Consider the following 18,887-nt stretch of genomic DNA (forward strand, 5'->3'; position numbering starts at 1 on the left):
TATCCGAACCCAGCATTTGGACTTGAACTGAGGGTGTGGGAAGTAGGTCAACTGTCATATCAATCTATCGATCTTAGGCACATAACCTAGAGAGAGGCACCTTGACTCTACTCTCAGAGAAAGGCCCAGAGAAACACCTACCAATTACTTGGCTACAATCAGGATTGTTAAGAAGAGCGTTCCAATAATTTCACTGCCTCCCAGTATTAAGTAGTTCACACCCAAACAGGAACCAGACTCTGATTTACAGTTACCGGGTTAAAGACAGCTTTGTTCTCCTTTGGGTGGTGTTAGAGAGCTCTGCAGGTGGTAATAATGACCCATGATTTGGTAGAAAATTGCCTGGCTGTAGGTTTGACAGATCTCTGTAACTGACCCTCAGTCCCCTTTCTGAAAGCCGGCTCACTGTTCTACCTCTGATTACTGGGTCTTCACCCAATTTGGCACAAAGGAAATGGAAGGTTTAAGTGTGTGGCCGGGTGGGGGGCGAGAGAGAAAGTGAGTGAATACGTCTGATGAAGTGGCAAAGAAGGGAGAATTGGAGAGGAGTGGGGGAGGGAAGAATTTGATAACTGTGGTATTTAAGCACTTACTACGTGCCAAACACTGGGGAGATGCAAGATAATCAGGTTAGACACAGTCCTTGTCCTAAGTGGGGCTCCCAGTCTAATGGGGAAGGAGAACAGGAATTTCATGCCCATTTTACAGCTCCTTGTGGGCTTCCTTAGGACAGAGCACAGGCCTGGGAGTCAGAAAGGCTTGGGTCCTATTCCTGGCTCTGCTACTTGTCTGCTGTGTGAGTCCTATTCCTGGCTCTGCTACTTGTCTGCTGTGTGACCTTGTGCATGTCATTTCACTTCTCTACGCCTCAGTTACCTCAGCTACAAAATGTGAGCCCCATGTGGGACAGATTGTGTCCAACTTGATTAAAACTTGTATCTACCCCAGGGCTTAGAACAGTGCCTGGTACAGAGTAAGCGCTTAAATACCATAAGGAAACAATCTTAACCCAAATAGGGCAGACTCGGCTCAGCTCTTTTCCTCTCTGATTGGCTTGAACATTAGTCAATAGCGTGGGACGCTCCCTCTCCCCATTTGCTACACAGGCAGCAGAGTCTGGAGGGGTATCTTTGGGATCCTTGGGCTTCTCCCATGTCAGTCAGCAGAATTTACTGAGTGCTTCCTGGGAGCAGAATCCCAGCCTAGGAGCTGAGGGGATTGCAAAGGAAGACATCATGGTCCCTGCTCTGATGGAGCTTAGAAGCAGCACGGTGGAGTGGCTAGAGCATGGGCTTGGGATGGTAATCATCATAATAATAATGGTATTTGTTAAGCCCTTACTATGTGCCAAGCACTGTTCTAACTGGGAATCAGAAGGTCATGGGTTCTAATCCCGGCTCTGCCACTTGTCTGCTGTGTGACTTCACTTTCCTGTGCTTCGGTTACTTCATTAATTAATAATGGCATTTGGTAAGCGCTTACTATGTGCCGAGCACTGTTCTAAGCGCTGGGGTAGATACAAGTTAATGAGGTTGTCCCACGTGGGGCTCACAGTCTTCATCCCCAATTTACCGATGAGGGAGCTGAGGCACAGAGAAATCAAGTGACTTGCCCAGAGTCACAGAGCTGACAAGAGGCGGAGCCGGTATTAGAACCCACCACCTCTGACTCCCAAGCCCGGGCTCTTTTCACTATGCCAGGCTGCTTCTAAAATGGGGCGTGAGACTGTGAGCCCTGTGTGAGACAGGCATTGTGTCCAACCCGATTTGCTTGTATCCACCCCAGCGCTTAGTTCAGTGCCTGGCACAAAGTGAACCCTTAACAAATACCTTATTACTAATTATTATTACAAGCTTGACCAGGTTCTGCCTCGGTAGCCCAAGTTCCTGGGCCTGAAAATGCTCTTGACACTCACCAGGCCCAGCCACTAGACCTGCAGAGGACACAGCCCAGCCTTTCTGAACGATCACATCTCTTTTAGTTACACTCATCTCCTTTTGATTCTTCCTCCTCTTTCCCGGTGGCAGATTTCTCTGCAGCCCAACTGGGCCACGGCCTAGAGCGGCAAAATTTGTCCAACCCGCTCCAGACCGTTGTTACCAGCTGAGGGGGACCACATTTCCCAGCTGCTGAGCTCAAGCTGCCCCTGTCCCAAATTCACCAGTCTCCCTTGAGGAGGCCGGAGCGGAAACAGATGCCCTGGGCTGCTGGAAGATGAGGCCTCAAGGGTCGGAGGAGTGGCCATGAAGAAGCTAATTTGTTAAGTCTGCTACTGGATTCTCTGGCCCCTGGCTGGATTAATTAGAGACTTTACTTTTCTGGGACTCGAGTTACCTCTCTGTAAAATGGGGATTGAAACTGTGAGCTCCACATGGGACAGCGACTGTGTCCAACCTGATTTGCTCGTATCTACCCCAGTGCTTAGCACAGTGCCTGTCTCATAGTAAACATTTAACAAATACCATACTTATTATCATTATGAAAAACCCCTCCGGCTCCTACGGCCACAGCAAACGAACCCTTCTTCCTAAGCAGCCGTCAATGCTGCAAGTTGGATCCTCTCTGCCCCCCGGTTTCCAACCCGATTGCTAGCTCCGCTTGCTTACCTGGGGATATTTCATCTTCACTTTTTGCCTTCTCGACGTACAGGTTTTCCAGAGCATGGTTTAGGGACTCTTTGGAAATGTGCTGCTCCTTACGCGGGCCACTGGCAAAAAAAGAAAAAGTGCAAACTTTAAAATACGCAGCATCCGGGATTCAAACAGGCACGTGAGCCGGCCGTCTGCTCCTCAGGAAGGCAGCTGCTAAATCAACCTTTCAAATGAGCACGATACACTCGGACTGTGAGCTCCACGTGGGTCAGGGACTGGGTCTGATCGGATTAGCTTGTATCCGCCCCAGCACTTAGCACATATCTGCATATATCTTTATATACATATGTAATTTATCTATTTATATTAATGTGCGCCTTCCCCTCTAGAGTGTGAGCTCATCGAGGGCAGGCAACGTGTCTGATGTTATATTGTACTCTCCCCAGCACTTAGTACAGTGCGTGCATACAGTAAGTGCTCAATAAATATGATTAATAATATTAATAGCCACACTGACACATGGTAAGCAATTAACATTTAAAAAAAAAAAGGAGACCCATCACCAGTAGTTATCCCAGAGTAAACCAAAGACTAAAATGAATGGAATTTGCCCAGAATTCACCGTTGTGCTTCGTGGCAAGTGGATGAATCAAGAGAAGAAATTCTGGAAGGAACCACCCTCTAGACTGTAAACTCATCGTGGGCAGGGAACAGGTCTTTCAACTCTGTTATACTGTACTCTCCCAAGTGCTCTGCCTACAGTAAGTGCTCAATAAATGCGATTGATTGATTGATTGGAACAACAAGGACTAGGGGAGTGGGATCAGCATCCAGCAGCTGGGAGGGGGTGTGGCGGCCTCTGCCACTGCTGCAGAATGACCCAGCTCTTTTGAACTAAAGAAAAGCCTTTGCATTTACACAACGGGCCCCTGATAAGGGAACCACAAGCCCCACATTTAACCCCATCCTCTTTTAAGTCCTTCTAAATGATTTAAAGAAATCAGGTCAGTAATGAGAGAGCTGGGGGAAAAACCTGACTCTTTGCTCCTTCAGAGAACTCCCCAGAAGAAACTCGTTGTCTTGGCATTTGAAATCTACTATTCTTAATTCCCAATCATCTGTGTTATAGAAAATGAACATAACCCAACCCCAGAAATTGTCCAGATTGAGTCAATCGTATTTATTATGCGTTGACTGTGTGCAGAGCACTGTTCTAAGCGTTTCATAAACAACCCAATGCAGGCTGAGGAAGAGCCTCGCCCATCTCCCAAACCCCAATCATTCCTGCCTTTGCACAACAGCCAGGACAGCGAATCAAGGCGTGTCTCTTTTCAGCATGGCCCCTGTGGATGATGGAGTGGACTCCAAGGGGAGGAGCCAAAGCTCAGCTGGTAAACGACCCCCTTGACGGGCCTCGGCCACTTCCAACCCCACCCCTATCTCACCACCTTGGTGTTCCTCTTCTCCCCCATCCCCTCCTCTGGCGGTCCAGAAATTAGTAATAATTGTTGATCAACTCCTTTATAAGCATCAAAGCACCCCATTACAATGCCAGAGGGATTTTAAATAAGCTACACGTGGGTGCTAAACCATACATCACAGATTCCAAATATGTCTAAAAGCAATCATTACGGATTGTTGCACAGGATTAAAAAAATATATGAGTAAGTTCAAGAAGGGCTTGGATAAATTCATGGGCAAGTGGTTCATACTGAATTTTTAGAGGGAATTTCGGGATGGAGAGGAAAAAGTTAAGGACGTTAGATGGTGCATTACCTAACCAGGAGGACAGATAGTGAGGAAGCCACCATTCCTTCAAGCATCCCATCATGGCTACCACAAACCAAACCCTGGGCTGGGTGGTCTGACTCAATCACTTTCTATTTATGTACTTAGGCACTTAAAAACTTGCCCTTTTCTGATCTTTACAATCATCTCACACCTGAAGATTTTCTTTTAAAGGGTGTATTTTTTTTCTTTATTTCCCACAAAACAATGCAAAAAACAGGACCTCAAATCTTTAGGCAGAGTGAATGGCTGCCATCAGTACCAAAGCATTTTAGGTGAAGAAGAATCACCCACATTTGTCTCCCGATCCAGTGGAAGCTCTTTGAAGGCAGGGATCGTGTCTTCCAACTCTAAAGTACTCTTCACCTTCGTGCTTAGTACAGTGCTCTACACCCAGTAGGGGCTCAATAAATACCCCTGATTGATTGTTCAACCAGGCAAGATCAGATTCCCTTGGGGTCAGTGGAGACATAGAGACATCAAAGAAACCAGAAAGGAATAGGGGAGAGGGCAGACTCCCTTGTGGTCAGTGGAGACAGAGAGAGATCAAAGAAATCAGAAAGGAATAGGGGAGAGGGCTCTCGGGAGAAATCCAAGCTATTCGGATTCCCCTCTTTTAGAGGCAGTTTGAAGCAAAAAGGAATAACCAGAGCGGAGTTACCTTCTCTGTACCTTCTGTTTTACTCCTTGCAGCTGCAGTTGATGCAAACTAAGTTTTCGAACATGCACACTTCCACCTGGGAGAAGTCTTTTCAAGAACCTAAGATTAATTTCAAAGTGGTAGAAGTCAGGAACTTAACAGCTTGAAGATGGGGACTCCAGGAGCTACACTCCTTGGTGGACAGGTCTCCGGGCAGATGTCGAACGGGGGACCCTTCTCCCCCAAGGTGCCGTCTTCAGCTGTTCTGAGACCCTCCACCGGCAGCCCCGGCCCTCGCTCCTAGGGAAAAGGGTTCCAGAGTTCCTGTATCCATACAGATTACGTGGATTATCTTCTCTGGGGTCAGTATGATTGAAGAGGCAGGAAACCTCACTGCGAAGGTAAGGTAGCTGTTGGATTGTATTGGTTACTGAGAATTGCAAGGTCTCCTGACCAAAATTGATGATTATCTCATGGGAACTGTACCCTGTGGATTACGTTCTTCATGTCTCATAAAAGTTATCAGATAGACACTCCCTTCCAAATTTCCTACAAGGTTTTTTTTTTTCTTAAAGTTGACTAGATGGAGCTGCGGCTAAGACAGCTGACACAAAGATCCCAAATTCAGGGAAAGATCGAGCTAAATGGAAATAAATTACACTGGAAACTGCAGGCTTATCATCTAACATAAAATACCTAAGAAAACAGTTCAGTATAATTGACGACAGCCCTAATTACATTCAGGAGGAGTTTATTTTTAAAAACATTGCCCATAAAAAGATGTGACTAGTTTTTCAGGCCATAATTTTTTTTTCCTGTTTAGGGGCGGGTCCAAATATCTAAGCCCTAATTTCCTGCTTGGAAATTGCTTATAGCAAACAACAAATAACATAGGTACTAGGCAAATAGCAAAGGCTATCACGTGTGTTTTCTTTTCGGTTTATAATTCGGTCACCCTAGTGAAATTTCAGATCCAGCATTCCTGAAGAGCTGTTGGATGCGGCAAGAGGAGGATTCCCTTCCTTTACAAATGCATCTCTCTCCCTCTAATAATAATAATAATAATAATGGTATTTGTTAAGTGCTTACTATGTTCTAAGCACTGGGGTAGATACAAGGTAATCAGGTTGTCCCACCTGGAGCTCACAGTTGTAATCCCTATTTTACAGATGAGGTAACTGAGGCACAGAGAAGTCAAGTGACTTGTCCAGAATCACACAGCTGATAAGTGGCAGAGCGGGGATTAGAACCCACGACCTCTGACTTCAAGCCTGGGCTCTTTCCACTACGCCACGCGGCCAGAAATAACATTTGGTTCATAAAGGCAGAGCAGCTCCCCGTGACCATGGAATATGTCTACCAACTCTTAAATCATACTTTCCCAAGTTCTCAGTACAGTGCTCTGCATACAGTAAGTGCTCAAGAAATATCATGGATTGATTCATCCTTCCCGCTAGTGATAATGGTAAAGACAGGGATGGAAATGGTCAAATTGCTATGGGTAGCGGAGCACTTACTTGATCAATGGTATTTATTGAGTCCTTATTGTGGGCAAAACACCGAACTAAGTGCTTGGGAGGGTACCGTACAAACACAACCCAATACACCCTGCGATACAAGGATTGAGGAGCAGTGTGGCCTAGTGGATAGAGCACAGGCCTGGGAGTCAGAAGGACCTGGGCTCTAATGCCAGCGCCAGAACTTATCTGCTGTGTGATCTTGGGCAAATCACTCAATTTGTCTGTGTCTCAGTTACCTCGTCTGGAAAATGGGGATTAAGACTGCCAGCCCCATGTGGGAACACGGACTCTGTCCAACCTGATTAGCTTCCATCTAACCCAGCGCTTAGTACAGTGCCTGGCATATAATAATTATGGTATGGTATGTAGTGAGTGCCTAACAAATACCTTTACAAAAAATACAATGGAATTGGTAGTTTCCCTGCCCTCGACAATCTTACAGACTAGAGAGGATCTCAAATAGACAACAACTGTTTTGGTCTCATAGCACTCTCTCACATTTCTCCCTCTTACTGAGAGGCTCCTTTACCCTGCCAGGCCCATAGATGTAAAAGCTCCTTCTGAGCAGGGAACATATCTGCCAATTCTGTTATACTGTACTCTCCCAAGGTTTTAGTACAATGCTCTTCACACAGTAAGTGCTCCATAAATACACTGATCGAATGCTGACACCAAATGCATATTATATTGCTCCTGCTCTTCTGAAAAATCATCTGCCTGCACCTATACATTTCAGATCCGTGGCTTCAGGGCCCAAGTTAATAAACAATTTCAAGTGAACCACGGTCCCCGGTGAGCTGTGTCACCCAACCTTCCTCCTGGGGGGAAATACCTAAAGTCCCACAGAGAGACTACCACCCTGTTCACTAACTATGGGAACGTGAGGCCTGGAGGCTGGAGAATATTTAAGGACTGGGCCCACACCTCCTTCACACTCTGGAAAATCCAACTAGTCCCTGTACAGCGCCACACACCAGCGGACCATGTGACCTGAATTGTTCGAGCGGGATCATGGTGGTGGGATATTCCGTTTTTCCCTGCCCTGCCTCTAAACTAATAATAATAATGTTGGTATTTCACTGTTCTAAGCGCTGGGGGAGATACAGGGTAATCAGGTTGTCCCAAGTGAGGCTCACAATCAATCCCCATTTTACAGATGAGGGAACTGAGGCCCAGACAAGTGAAGTGACTTGCCCACAGTCCTACAGTTGACAAGGGGTGGAGCAGAGATTCAAACCCCTGACCTCTGATGCCCCAGCCCGGGCTCTTTCCACGTAGCCACGCTGCTTCTCTACCTAATGAGCGGGTCTTGCACAGGTGCTAACTACCAAACCAGGGTAACGCGCCTCGGGGGAGTAGTGACAAGCCAACAAATGATTGGCTGTCAGCCTTGGCTGGGGGGGCCTGGTGGAATTTCTGTCCATCGTGGGTTTTGGGGGTGAGACGGGGGAAAACCAAAACAGCCCGAGGTGGTGGCAGAGGGATGGGGTGGGGAGGGAAAAGGCTACAGCCCTGATCATTCGGAATCCCAGTTCCACCACTTGACTGCTGTGTGATCTTGGGCAAGTCACTTCACTTCTCTGTGCCTCAGTTACCTCATCTTTAAAATGGGGATTGAGACTGTGAGCTCCCCGTGAGACGGAGACTGTGTCCAACCTGATTTGCTCGTCTCCGCCCCAGCACTTGGTACAGTGCCTGGCACATAGCAAGCGCTTAACAAAATACCACAATTATTATCATGAGGCCAACACTAAGACCGCAAGGTGGCCTGGGACCCTCATGCCTATTCCATGCAGACTTTTGGGCATTTCCTGCAGCAGACTTCTCTGTCGAAGCAGCAGTGGATGAACATCGGCCCCGGCCCCCCGGTCCTTACACGGTCCTGAGAATGGAGCGAGCTGACCTGAGCAGCAGAACCTCTGGCATGATAAAAGTTCAGGAGATCCGGGCTTACACAACAGATAGCAAGTCACAACTTTTGCTCTGACAACAACAGCAGGAACATTAGCCTAGCAGCTCGGCTCCCCCAAACCATCCTGGAACAGATGAACACAAAAGGTGAGTCACAACGCTGCAGGCTCCGGTGCCCTCCCACTCCTCCTCTGGCTCCTTAATGGAGATGACTAACTATACTCTGCCATCAACACTTTATTCTTTAATTTACAGCCTCCGTGAGCCGGGCGGCTGGGATCCCACATCTCGTTTTCCACCGACAAATCGGTGCAATTAAAATCCACATCTCGACACTCCCTCAGAAGGCACCCGCCTCGCCAAAATACCTTTGACCCAGTGGCTCCAATATCTTTCTTCCCTTAAGTCAGCTCACGGGGCAGAATACCTGATCAAGTGAACCGATCCAAAACCCCCGACTACAGATAATCACAGTTCCATTTGCTGTGGCTGTACCTCTCTCCCTCCCATTTTCCAGGCCCCAAGTGCATTTTCTTCAACTAAGGCATAGGAGACGTCCATTCTAGGGATGCGATTCCCCACCGACAGCTCCTCTGTAGCTTCTATGGATGCTTCACAGATGCTTCAAGGTAGACCCCTCATTCCTCTTCCCCCACCTCCCAGACCATCGGCCACTTTCCCAGCTCTCTTCTCCAAACTGTGTCATCCCCAAGGTTAAGAGGCAAGCTGCACTCACAAATCGGTGTCTCCACTTCCACAGGTGATTCTGGTCCAAGATCCCCTCCTCTCTTCTTGGGCTTGGCAGACAAACTGCTTGACATCCCCCAGACCGTCCGGGAGGCTAAGCAAGCATGTCCGTCCGGAATTCCACTGGGTGACATAAGGCTCCAGAAGAGAAATGGGGTGTGAACGGAGGTGCTCAAGAGATCCGCCTCCTCAAGCCAAACGACTTTCCCAGGACAAGCCAACCAGCTGCAAGGGAAGGTCTTACCTGCTCAACCTCTGACCTACTTGATAAATACTCATCAAGCTATCCTGGAGCCCAACATCTGGCAGGCTCCTACACAAACATTCTGGGAGTGGAAGGGAAGATGAGGAGGAGGAATCACAGCAAGGGCTGCCGGTGCTTGTAACTTGATTTACTGTTCCTTTTTCACACCAGAGATAACCTAGGTAAATACCGTTCTCTGGGGATAGGTTTATTTTAAAGTTAGGCCGAGGAATTTCACCTTAAGACCCCCCCCCCCCCCCAGTTCCCCTTAGCACACAGCAGGCGCTTCATTAAAGTTATTATTCATTCAATAGTATTTATTGAGCGCTTATTATGTGCAGAGCACTGTACTAAGCGCTTGAAATGTACAATTCGGCAACAGATCCCTGCTCAATGACGGGCTCATCGTCTAAACGGGGGAGACAGACAGCAAAGCGAAACAGAACAAAACAAAACAAAAGACAACATCATCAAGATAAATAGAATCAAGGAGGTATACACCTCGTTAACAAAATAGGGTAATAAATAATATATACAAATGAGCACCTCGCTGAGGGGAGGGGAAGGGGGAAGAGCAGAGGGTGGGAGGGGGAGCAGAGGGAAAGGGGGGGCTCAGTCTGGGAAGGCCTAATCCCAGCTCTGCCACTTGTCAGCTGTGTGACTGTGGGCAAGTCACTTAACTTCTCTGTGCCTCAGTTCCCTCATCTGTAAAATGGGGATTAAGACTGTGAGCCCCACGTGGGACAACCTGATTCCCCTGTGTCTACCCCAGCGCTTAGAACAGTGCTCTGCACATAGTAAGCGCTTAACAAATACCAACATTATTATCCTGGAGGAGGTGAGCTCGCCCAGGAGTAGTTGCGTACAGAAGTCATAAACCTTAGGCACACACTGTAATGATCATTCAGCTGAACAACAATCCCTAAAACACACAAGCCTGGGGCGGGGGAGAAGTGGGACAGACAGATGCCAAGTACTAGACCTCTTTCATCTAACCAATCCAATTGTATTTATTGAGCACCACTGGGTATTTTACCAAAGTTAAGGCTTAGAGGCCTCTGCCCCCAGGGAGCCAACGACCGAATGCAAAGATACGGGCGGGCGCCATCCAAAAGGAAAGGAGACTCCGGGTGGAAAACGTGCAAAGGGAAGCAGAGGAGCTGGGAGACATTTCTCGTGTGCAGAGCTAAAGGAGGAGATGGTGTTACATGAATCCATTGAGAAATCAAACCAGTCATTGCATGTTTTATGAAACAAATAACTTATTTATAGGATTAAAGTGTACCGGTCAGCCCCCGGTTGGAGCTCTGTACTAAGGATGGAGCTGCCTCTCACAGCCTCCTCGTGAGTCCAGGGACATTTCCCTCTTAAAGCGACACTACCCCAACAGGAAAGGGACCAGAGGACGATCGATCAATCTATTAATGGTATTCGTTGGGTTGTATTCCACCGAGCGGTTACTACACCTAGGAAGCGCTCAATAAATATGATTGATTGCTTGATTGAGCGCTCACTAGGTGCAGAGCCGCGCATTAAGTGCTTGGGAGGCCACGGGTTTACAGTTAAGATAATGATGGCACTTGTTAAGCGCTTACTATGTGCCAAACACTATGGTAAGTTAAGAGAGGGAGACGGACGTTAATATCAATAAATTACGGATATGTACATAAGGGATGTGGGGCTTAGGGTGGGGTGAGAAAAGGGTGCAAATCCAAGTGCCAGGGCGACACAGAAGGGAGGGGGAGAAGAGGGAATGAGGGTTTTATAGTGTCTGGATGAAGGGAATCAAGTGAGACTGCGGGAAGGGTATGGAAACTGAGTCAACAGTTTACTTGACTCAGAGTAAACTGAATCTGAGTCAAGGGATCATGGGGAGCGAAGGAAAGATTCCCCAGACAGTGGCTTGGGGGTAGGTGGAGATGACAAGCAGAAAGGCAATAGCCCACAGGGGAGGGGTTGGATTTGGCCTAAGCGCTAAATACAGTGCTCTGCACACAGTAAACACTCAGTAAATACGACTGAATTTGGCCTTCCCCTGGCTCCTAGAGGTGGCTGAAGGGCAGAGATCTTCACATCGAGGAGCTGCTGACACGGACGATTCCTTGGAGTAAGTATATGACCAAAACCCTCTCCCACACAAGCCGAGCTGGGTTGAAACTCTGGGCCACATTTTCTCTTGCCCAATAAAACCGGAGATCCGATGTACCCAATAAAATTCAAGGCCTTGGTCTTTCAATATTATTTCTCCTCCTGGTCCCCTGCAAGCCCACCCCCATCCCAAACACACACATACACACCCCTTGAAAAAAAGAAAGGCCTAAGGGCAGACTTGTGGCTCCTTCTCCCGGTTGTCAAGTTGGAAAATAGATGTGCCAACGAGGTGACATTTTCACTGTCCTATTAAGCAAGACAGACACGCCCCAAGGGGGTTAGCCACCCTCCCTGCCTGCATGAGGGGTGTGATGTGAACTGGGATCAGAGCTCCACTTTCTGCTTCCTGCCGCTCATTCGCCGCCAGACTCTGGACAAGTCACTTCACCTCGGCCTGCCTCTGCTCTATTGTGGGTTACAGAGCCCCTGCCTCCGCCTCCCCCCGCAGGGATGTTGTAAGGGGAACTGAGATCACATCTGGAGAGGGCTTTGTGCTCCTCAAGCAGGAAGACGGAGCATAATTACCTTAATTAAAAAGGATCTCAAAGTAGAAGCAAGTTTTCCAACCCTCAATTAGTTCCTCAAAAGCCCCGCTGTGGAGTCAAGTCACCAGCTGGCCCTGCTGTCTTGGGGTAAACCCGGCTGCTAATAATAATAATTATTATTATGGCATTTCTTAAGCGCTATGTGCCAAGCACTGTTCTAAGCGCTGGGGTAGATACAAGGTAATCAGGTTGTCCCATGTGGGGCTCACAGTCCTATTCTCCATTTTATACATGAGCTAATTGAGGCCCCGAGAAGTTAATTGGCTTGCCCAAGGACACACAGCAGACAAGTGGTGGATCCGGAATTAGAACCAACATCCTCTGACTCCCAAGCCCCTGCTCATTCTGTTGACCCTTCTATAAAAGACCACACACATACACACACACACACACACACACAAATTCACACTCTCTCTCTCATCTCCTCCTCCCCACCCCCCAATTAAAGCCCACACAAATAGCTTCTACTCCCTCAGATTCTCCCAGGATGTAGTCAGTCAGTCAATCATATTTACTGAATGCAGAACACAGTACTAAGTGCTGGGAGAGTGCAAGAGAGACAATATAAAAGATACATTCCCTGCCCACAGTGAGCATACAGTCTAGAGGGGGAGACAGACATTAATAGAAATACAATTCCAGATACGCGTATAAGTGCTGTGGAGCTGGGAGGGGGACAGATAAAGGGAGCAAGTCAGGGCGACGCAGAAGGGAGTGGGAGAAGAGATAAGGATAGCTAGAGAAGCAGCGTGGCTCAGTGGAAAGAGCCCGGGCTTGGGAGTCAGAGGTCATGGGCTCGAATCCCCACTCTGCCCCTTGTCAGCTGTGTGGCTGTGGGCGAGTCGCTTCACTTCTCTGTGCCTCAGTTCCCTCATCTGTAAAATGGGGATGAAGACTGTGAGCCTCACGTGGGACTACCCGATTACCCTGTATCTACCCCAGCGCTCAGAAGAGTGCTCTGCACGTAGTAAGAGCTTAACAAATACCAACATTATTTTAAGGAGGTCTTAGTCAGGGAAGACCTCTTGGAGGAGATGTGCAGTCAATGAGGCTTTGAAGGGCAGCAGGAAAGAGTAATTGTCTGTCGGATATGAAGAGGTAGGACATTCCAAGCCAGAGGCAGCATGTGGGTTGAGAGGTCGGCGCTGAGATAGATGAGACTGTGGTGTAGGAAGTAGTTTAGCATTAGAGGAGCGAAGAGTCTGGGCTGGGCTGTAGATGGAGAGAAGAGAGGTGAGGTAGGAGGGGGCAGGGAGATTGAGCCGCAGAAGAAGCCAGAAAGCGCTCCTTTCTCTGATTTCTCCCTGAACCCCTGGCTTGGCTTTAGATGGCTCTGCTCTGGGCCACTCACCAAGTCCACGAGGGCCAGACGGTATAATTGGACGCAGGACGTGGGCTGTCCGTAGCCCTCACACCAGACACTTGGTCACAGCCAACTCTAGTCCATCCTTCACCCATAACCCACCGCACACAGGGGAGACCTGCCCATTCAAGGGAAAGGACTCTGCACACTGAGTCTGGAGGTAGGGACGTTGAGGGCCTGCTTGGGTGGCTTAGTGGATAGAGCAGGGGCCTAGGAGTCAGAGGACCTGGGTTCTAATCCCGGCTCTACCACCTGCCTGATGTGTGACCTAGGGCAAGTCACTTAAGTTTTCTGGGCCTCAGTATCCTCTCCTGTAAAATAGGGATTTAATGCCTGTTCTCCCTCCAATTTAGACTCCGAGCTCTATGTGGGACAGGGACTCTTTCAAATCTGATTAACTTGTATCTACCTCTGTGCTCCGAAGAGTGCTTGATCCACTGTAAGCATTCAGGAGAAGCAGGGTGGCTTAGTGGAAAGAACACGGGCTTGGGAGGCAGAGGAGGTGGGTTCTGATCCCAGCTCTGTCAGCTGTCTGCTGTGTGACTTTGGGCAAGCCACTTAATTTCTCTGTGCCTCAGTTCCCTCATCTGTAAAGTGGAGATTAAGACTGGGAGCCCAATGTGGGACAGGGACTGTGTCCAACCTGATTAGCTTGTATCTACTTATTTATTTGTGTATATTCATGTGTATCCCCTATATATTACGAGCTCATTGCGGGCAGGGAATGGATCTCTTTCTTGTTATATTGCACTCTCCCAAGTGCTTAATACAGTGCTTTGCACACAGTAAGTGCTCAAAAGATACAGTTGAATGAATGAATTTATCCCAACGCTTAGATACAGTGCCTGGCACATAGTAAGCACTTAAATACCACAATTATTATTATTATTACTAAATGCATGGGAAAGTTAATCAGAAGCACAAGGCATCTTCCCTGTTCACAAACTGTAGGAAGGAAGGACTGGTGAGGTCCTGGCAACCCCTTCTCACCTATGGGCAAAAACATGAAGAAGATTAACTGAGGTGATTTGCGGGGATGAAAAGGAACCTACAATCATTCATTCAATCATACTTATTGAGCGCTTACTATGTGCAAAGTACTGTATTAAGTGCTTGGGAGAGTACAATATAACAACAGATACATTCCTGGCCACAGCGAGCTCACAGCCTAGAAGGGGAGACAGAAATATAAAGAAATAAATAGAATAAATAAATAATTACAGATATATACATATGTGGAGATGGTAGGGAGGATGAATGAAGGAGCAAGTAAGGTGGCCAGAGAGATAGGAGGAGAACCAGGAGAGGACAGTGTCAGTGAAGCCGAGGTCGGATGATGTTTCCAAGAGACGGGAGTGGTCGACAGTGTCAAAGACAGCCGAGAGGTCGAGGAGGATTTGGAGTAGAGTCCATGGATTTGGCAAGGAGAAGATCATTGGTGACCTTGGAGAGGATGGTTTCTGCGGAGCGAAGAGGACTCCGAATCAGAATCTGGAGCCTTTGTAGATGGAGGGGGAAGGCAACCGAAGGTATGAAAACCCCAGCCAACGAACGGGGAAGCAAGGCTTGTGGGTCAGAGGTAACCCTTCCCCCGAGGGGACTGAGGTAACTAGGAACACAGGTCGGGCTGCTCATTTACTGATTTTACTACACTTGTATCCTCGCCCAGGGAGATGACAAACCTGTCTAGTCAGTTTTGATCGAGTGAGCGGCTGCTCAGTTTTAGTTAAAGGAGGAATCGGGTCCTGGAAAACCTAGAAAAGGTAATGATAAAGTGAAATGTAATGCCGATCGGCTACACGGAGCCACACATACCCTTTGAGGCCTAACCGACTCAAGAACCATGGCTGAAGGAAGTGGAGGAGCCCAGTCCAAGGGCTAGTAATGTGCCTCAGGGAGGGCAACCAAAACTTCTAGGCAATGATGCAGGTTGTTACAATTTAAGATCTCTGGTTCTGGCCTTGAGCAATGGGATACAGGCCAGGACACTGTGGTATCCAGATGGATTCATATTCAGATTCGTTTCTAGCCCTAAGGTTCCAGTGCACTGGGATAAGGGAGTTAAGGACTCTCATGTATTGGCCTTGGGGATTGTCATGGGACAAGCTGACCTCAACCCATGGATCCAACTATCAAGAGCCAAAAGGAAAGAAAAAAAAAGTCTCATAATTGGGGGTGGAGAGATAAAAGTATTTCACTTGGCCTTCTCCCAGATGGAGGCTTCCAAATGGCAACCACTGCCCACCCAAGATGACAGCTAAACCACTGAGGCTTGCAAATTGTTTTTGTTTTATTTTTACTTTCTCCACACCTTGTGTTCAACCTCGATACCAGGCAGAGACCACAGAGGAAGCCACAGCAGTGCAATTGGCCATCATCATCTCATCACCCACATACTACCTCTGGCCTGGTACCAAGGTTGTCTGTCTGTTATAAATCCGACAATTCCTCTCCCCCTCTTCAAAGCTTTATTGAAGGCACATCTCCTCCAAGAGGCCTTCTCCGACTAAACCCTCATTTCCTCTTCTCCCACTCCCTTCTGCCTCACCCAGACTTGCTCCCTTTATTCGTTCACCCCCCCTTACAGCCCCACAGCATTTATGTACATCTCTGTAATTTATTTATATTAATGTCTGTCTCCCCCCGATCTGTAAGCTCCTTGTGGGCAGGGAATGGGTCTGTTATTGTTGTAATGTACTCTCCCAAGCGCTTAGTATAGTGCTCTGCACACAGTAAGCACTCCATAATAAATACAATTGACTGAATGAATTAATCTTTTCCACTACTGCTCCCCATCAAAGCACAAAGCATGATTATGGCAAAGGAACAGCTGCTGCCCTTCAAACTCAAAGATGTTGCTAATGATGAGGATGGGGGTGAGTGTCCCCGAAAGACAGCATCTTCTACACTGAACCCCTCAGAATGTAGTAGGGCTCCTTTTTTTAGCTCCTTGCTCTATTGAAATCTCACTAAGGAACATCATTAAGGCAGTAAAGAGGTGAGAGAGCAGATAGATTCAGAGACACCGAGTTCTGATGCTGAAAGATAAGAAACCAGTAACTTAAGCAACTCCGTTGATTAGGCTGAAAACAGTAGACTCTTTGCATCCCCAAACCAAATCTCTTCTAGAAATTTCTGTGGGCTTAATGAATTCACCACCCCTGTCACCACTGAATGAGAATCTGAGCTTTTGGGGTTTTTTTTTATGCTATCTGTTAAGAGCTTACTATGTGTCAATCGTTGTACTAAGCACTGGGAGAGGTGCAAGTTAATTAGGTTGGACACAATCCCTGTCCTGCATGTGGCTCTCAGTCCAAGTAGGAGGGAGAACAGGGATTCAGTCCCCATTTTACAGTTGAGAAAACCAAGGCACAGAGAAGTTAAGAGACTTACCCAAAGTCACGCAGCAAGCGTATGGCAGAGCTGGGATTAGAACCCAAGTCCTGTGACTTCCAGGTCCGTACTTTTTCCACTAGACAACGCTACTTCTCATAGGCCACGCATTCAGCCACATTAATCCAGAAGCCATCCGCAAGCTGTTTCTTTGCCTGACCTAACTACTTTTGCTTTGTGACAGAGCCAGAGTCCACCACATGCCAGTTGCTTGTTCCATTCATTCATTCAATCGTATTTATCGAGCCCTTGCTGTCGCAGAGCACTGTACTAAGCGTTTGGAAGGTATAGTTTGGCAACAGGTAGAGACAATCCCTACCCAACAACGGGCTCACAGTCTAGAAGGGGGAGACAGACAACAAAACAAAACAAGTAGACAGGCAGCTTTACTGCCAGTCCATTTTCAAAATCTACTGGTTTAGGACCAGTTTTATGTGGTCAACTTTGCAACATTAGCTCTACTAGCAGCACCTTGGAGACCCAACCTGAAACCCAATGTGGCAGGGAATGTGACTGTTTATTGCTATATTAATAATTATAATGATGGTGGTATTTGTTAAGCACTTACTATGTGCAGAGCACTGTTCTAAGCGCTGGGGTAGATACAGGGTCATCAGGTTGCCCCACGTGAGGCTCACAGTCTTCATCCCCATTTTACAGATGAGGTCACTGAGGCCCAGAGAAGTGAAGTGACTTGCCCACAGTCATCCAGCTGACAAGTGGCAGAGCCGGGATTCGAACCCATGACCTCTGACTCCCAAACCCGGGCTCTTTCCACTGAGCTACGCTGCTTCTCTACTCTCCCAAGCGCTCTGCACACAGTACAGTGCTCTGCACAGTAAGTGCTCAATAAATACAATTGAATGAATGAATATGCACCTCCCGACACTTAGACGGAGTAAGTAGTATTCAGAAAGAAGGTGATAAGTAGGGCCCAAAAGTTCAGTGTCTGATTCTATTAATTGGGCATTTAAAAAAAATCAACACTTGGAGGCACAGAGGAATCAAAGCCGAAGCCAGCCTAGAACCCTCTGTGGAAGCGTGGAAAGCAGCATTGCTTAGTGGAAAGACCCAAAGACTGGGGTTTAGGAGACCCAGGTTCAAATGTCTGTTCCACCACTTGCCTGCTGGACAAGTTGCCTAACGTCTCTGTGCCTCATTTTCCTCATCTCTAAATGGGGATTTAAAATCTGGCCTTCCTCCCCCTTCGACTGTTCACCCCATTGTGCACAGGGACTAGCAGCGTGGCCTAGTGTATAGAACAAGGGCCTGGAAGTCAGAAGGACCCGGATTCTAATCCTGACTCCACTTGTGTGTAGTGTGACGGCAAGTCAGTTCCCTTCTCTGTACCTCATTTACCTCATCTGTAAAATGGAGATTTAGACCGTGAGCTCCACGGGGGACAGGGACCGTGTCAAATCCGATTGCTTGTATCCACTCCAGCGCTTTATACAGTCCCCTGGCACATAGTAAGCACCTAACAAATACCAGTATTATCTAATAATAATAAAAATAATGGTGTTTATTAAGCGCTTACTATCCACCAAGCATTCATTCATTCAATAGTATTTATTGAGCGCTTACTATGTGCAGAGCACTGTACTAAGTGCTTGGAATGTACAATTCGGCAACAGATAGAGACAGTCCCTGCCCATTGACGGGCACTGTTCTAAGCACTGGGGTAGATACAAGGTAATCAGGGTGTCCCACGTGGGGCTCACAGTCTTCATCCCCATTTTACAGATGAGGTAACTGAGGCACAGAGAAATTCAGTGACTTGCCCAAGTCACACAGCTGATAAGTGGCTGAGCCGGGAGTAGAACTCACAACCTCGGACTCCCAAGCCCGGGATCTTTCCACTAAGCCACACTGTTTCTCAGATAATCTAATCTGATTATCTAGTAACTACTCCAACAGTTAGCACAGTGTTGGCACTGAAAGCGCTTAATAAATTCCACAATTGTTATTTATCTTTATAGAAGGCCTAGTTCAAC

At 47.6% G+C, this 18,887-nt stretch overlaps 1 protein-coding gene across 3 annotated transcripts in view; it reads right to left on the reverse strand.

Moving 5' to 3' along the window:
- ACSBG1 (acyl-CoA synthetase bubblegum family member 1) overlaps positions 1 to 18,887 on the reverse strand; it is a 72,570-nt gene that overhangs the window by 46,629 nt on the left and 7,054 nt on the right. The window contains exons 2-5 of one of the 3 annotated variants that reach the window (XM_029065451.2): positions 9,187 to 9,335; positions 8,416 to 8,575; positions 5,041 to 5,139; positions 2,607 to 2,707 (exon numbers count right to left, since the gene is read on the reverse strand). In XM_029065451.2, coding sequence (XP_028921284.1) covers positions 2,607 to 2,707; positions 5,041 to 5,139; positions 8,416 to 8,465 — 250 coding nt within the window. In that variant the 5' untranslated portion in view covers positions 8,466 to 8,575; positions 9,187 to 9,335. The remainder of the gene's footprint in view (positions 1 to 2,606; positions 2,708 to 5,040; positions 5,140 to 8,415; positions 8,576 to 9,186; positions 9,336 to 18,887) is intronic. The other 2 variants (XM_029065450.2, XM_029065452.2) reach the window with 2 other exon arrangements.

Source organism: Ornithorhynchus anatinus, chromosome 5, assembly GCF_004115215.2.
Source record: "Ornithorhynchus anatinus isolate Pmale09 chromosome 5, mOrnAna1.pri.v4, whole genome shotgun sequence".
NCBI classification, from domain to species: domain Eukaryota; kingdom Metazoa; phylum Chordata; class Mammalia; order Monotremata; family Ornithorhynchidae; genus Ornithorhynchus; species Ornithorhynchus anatinus.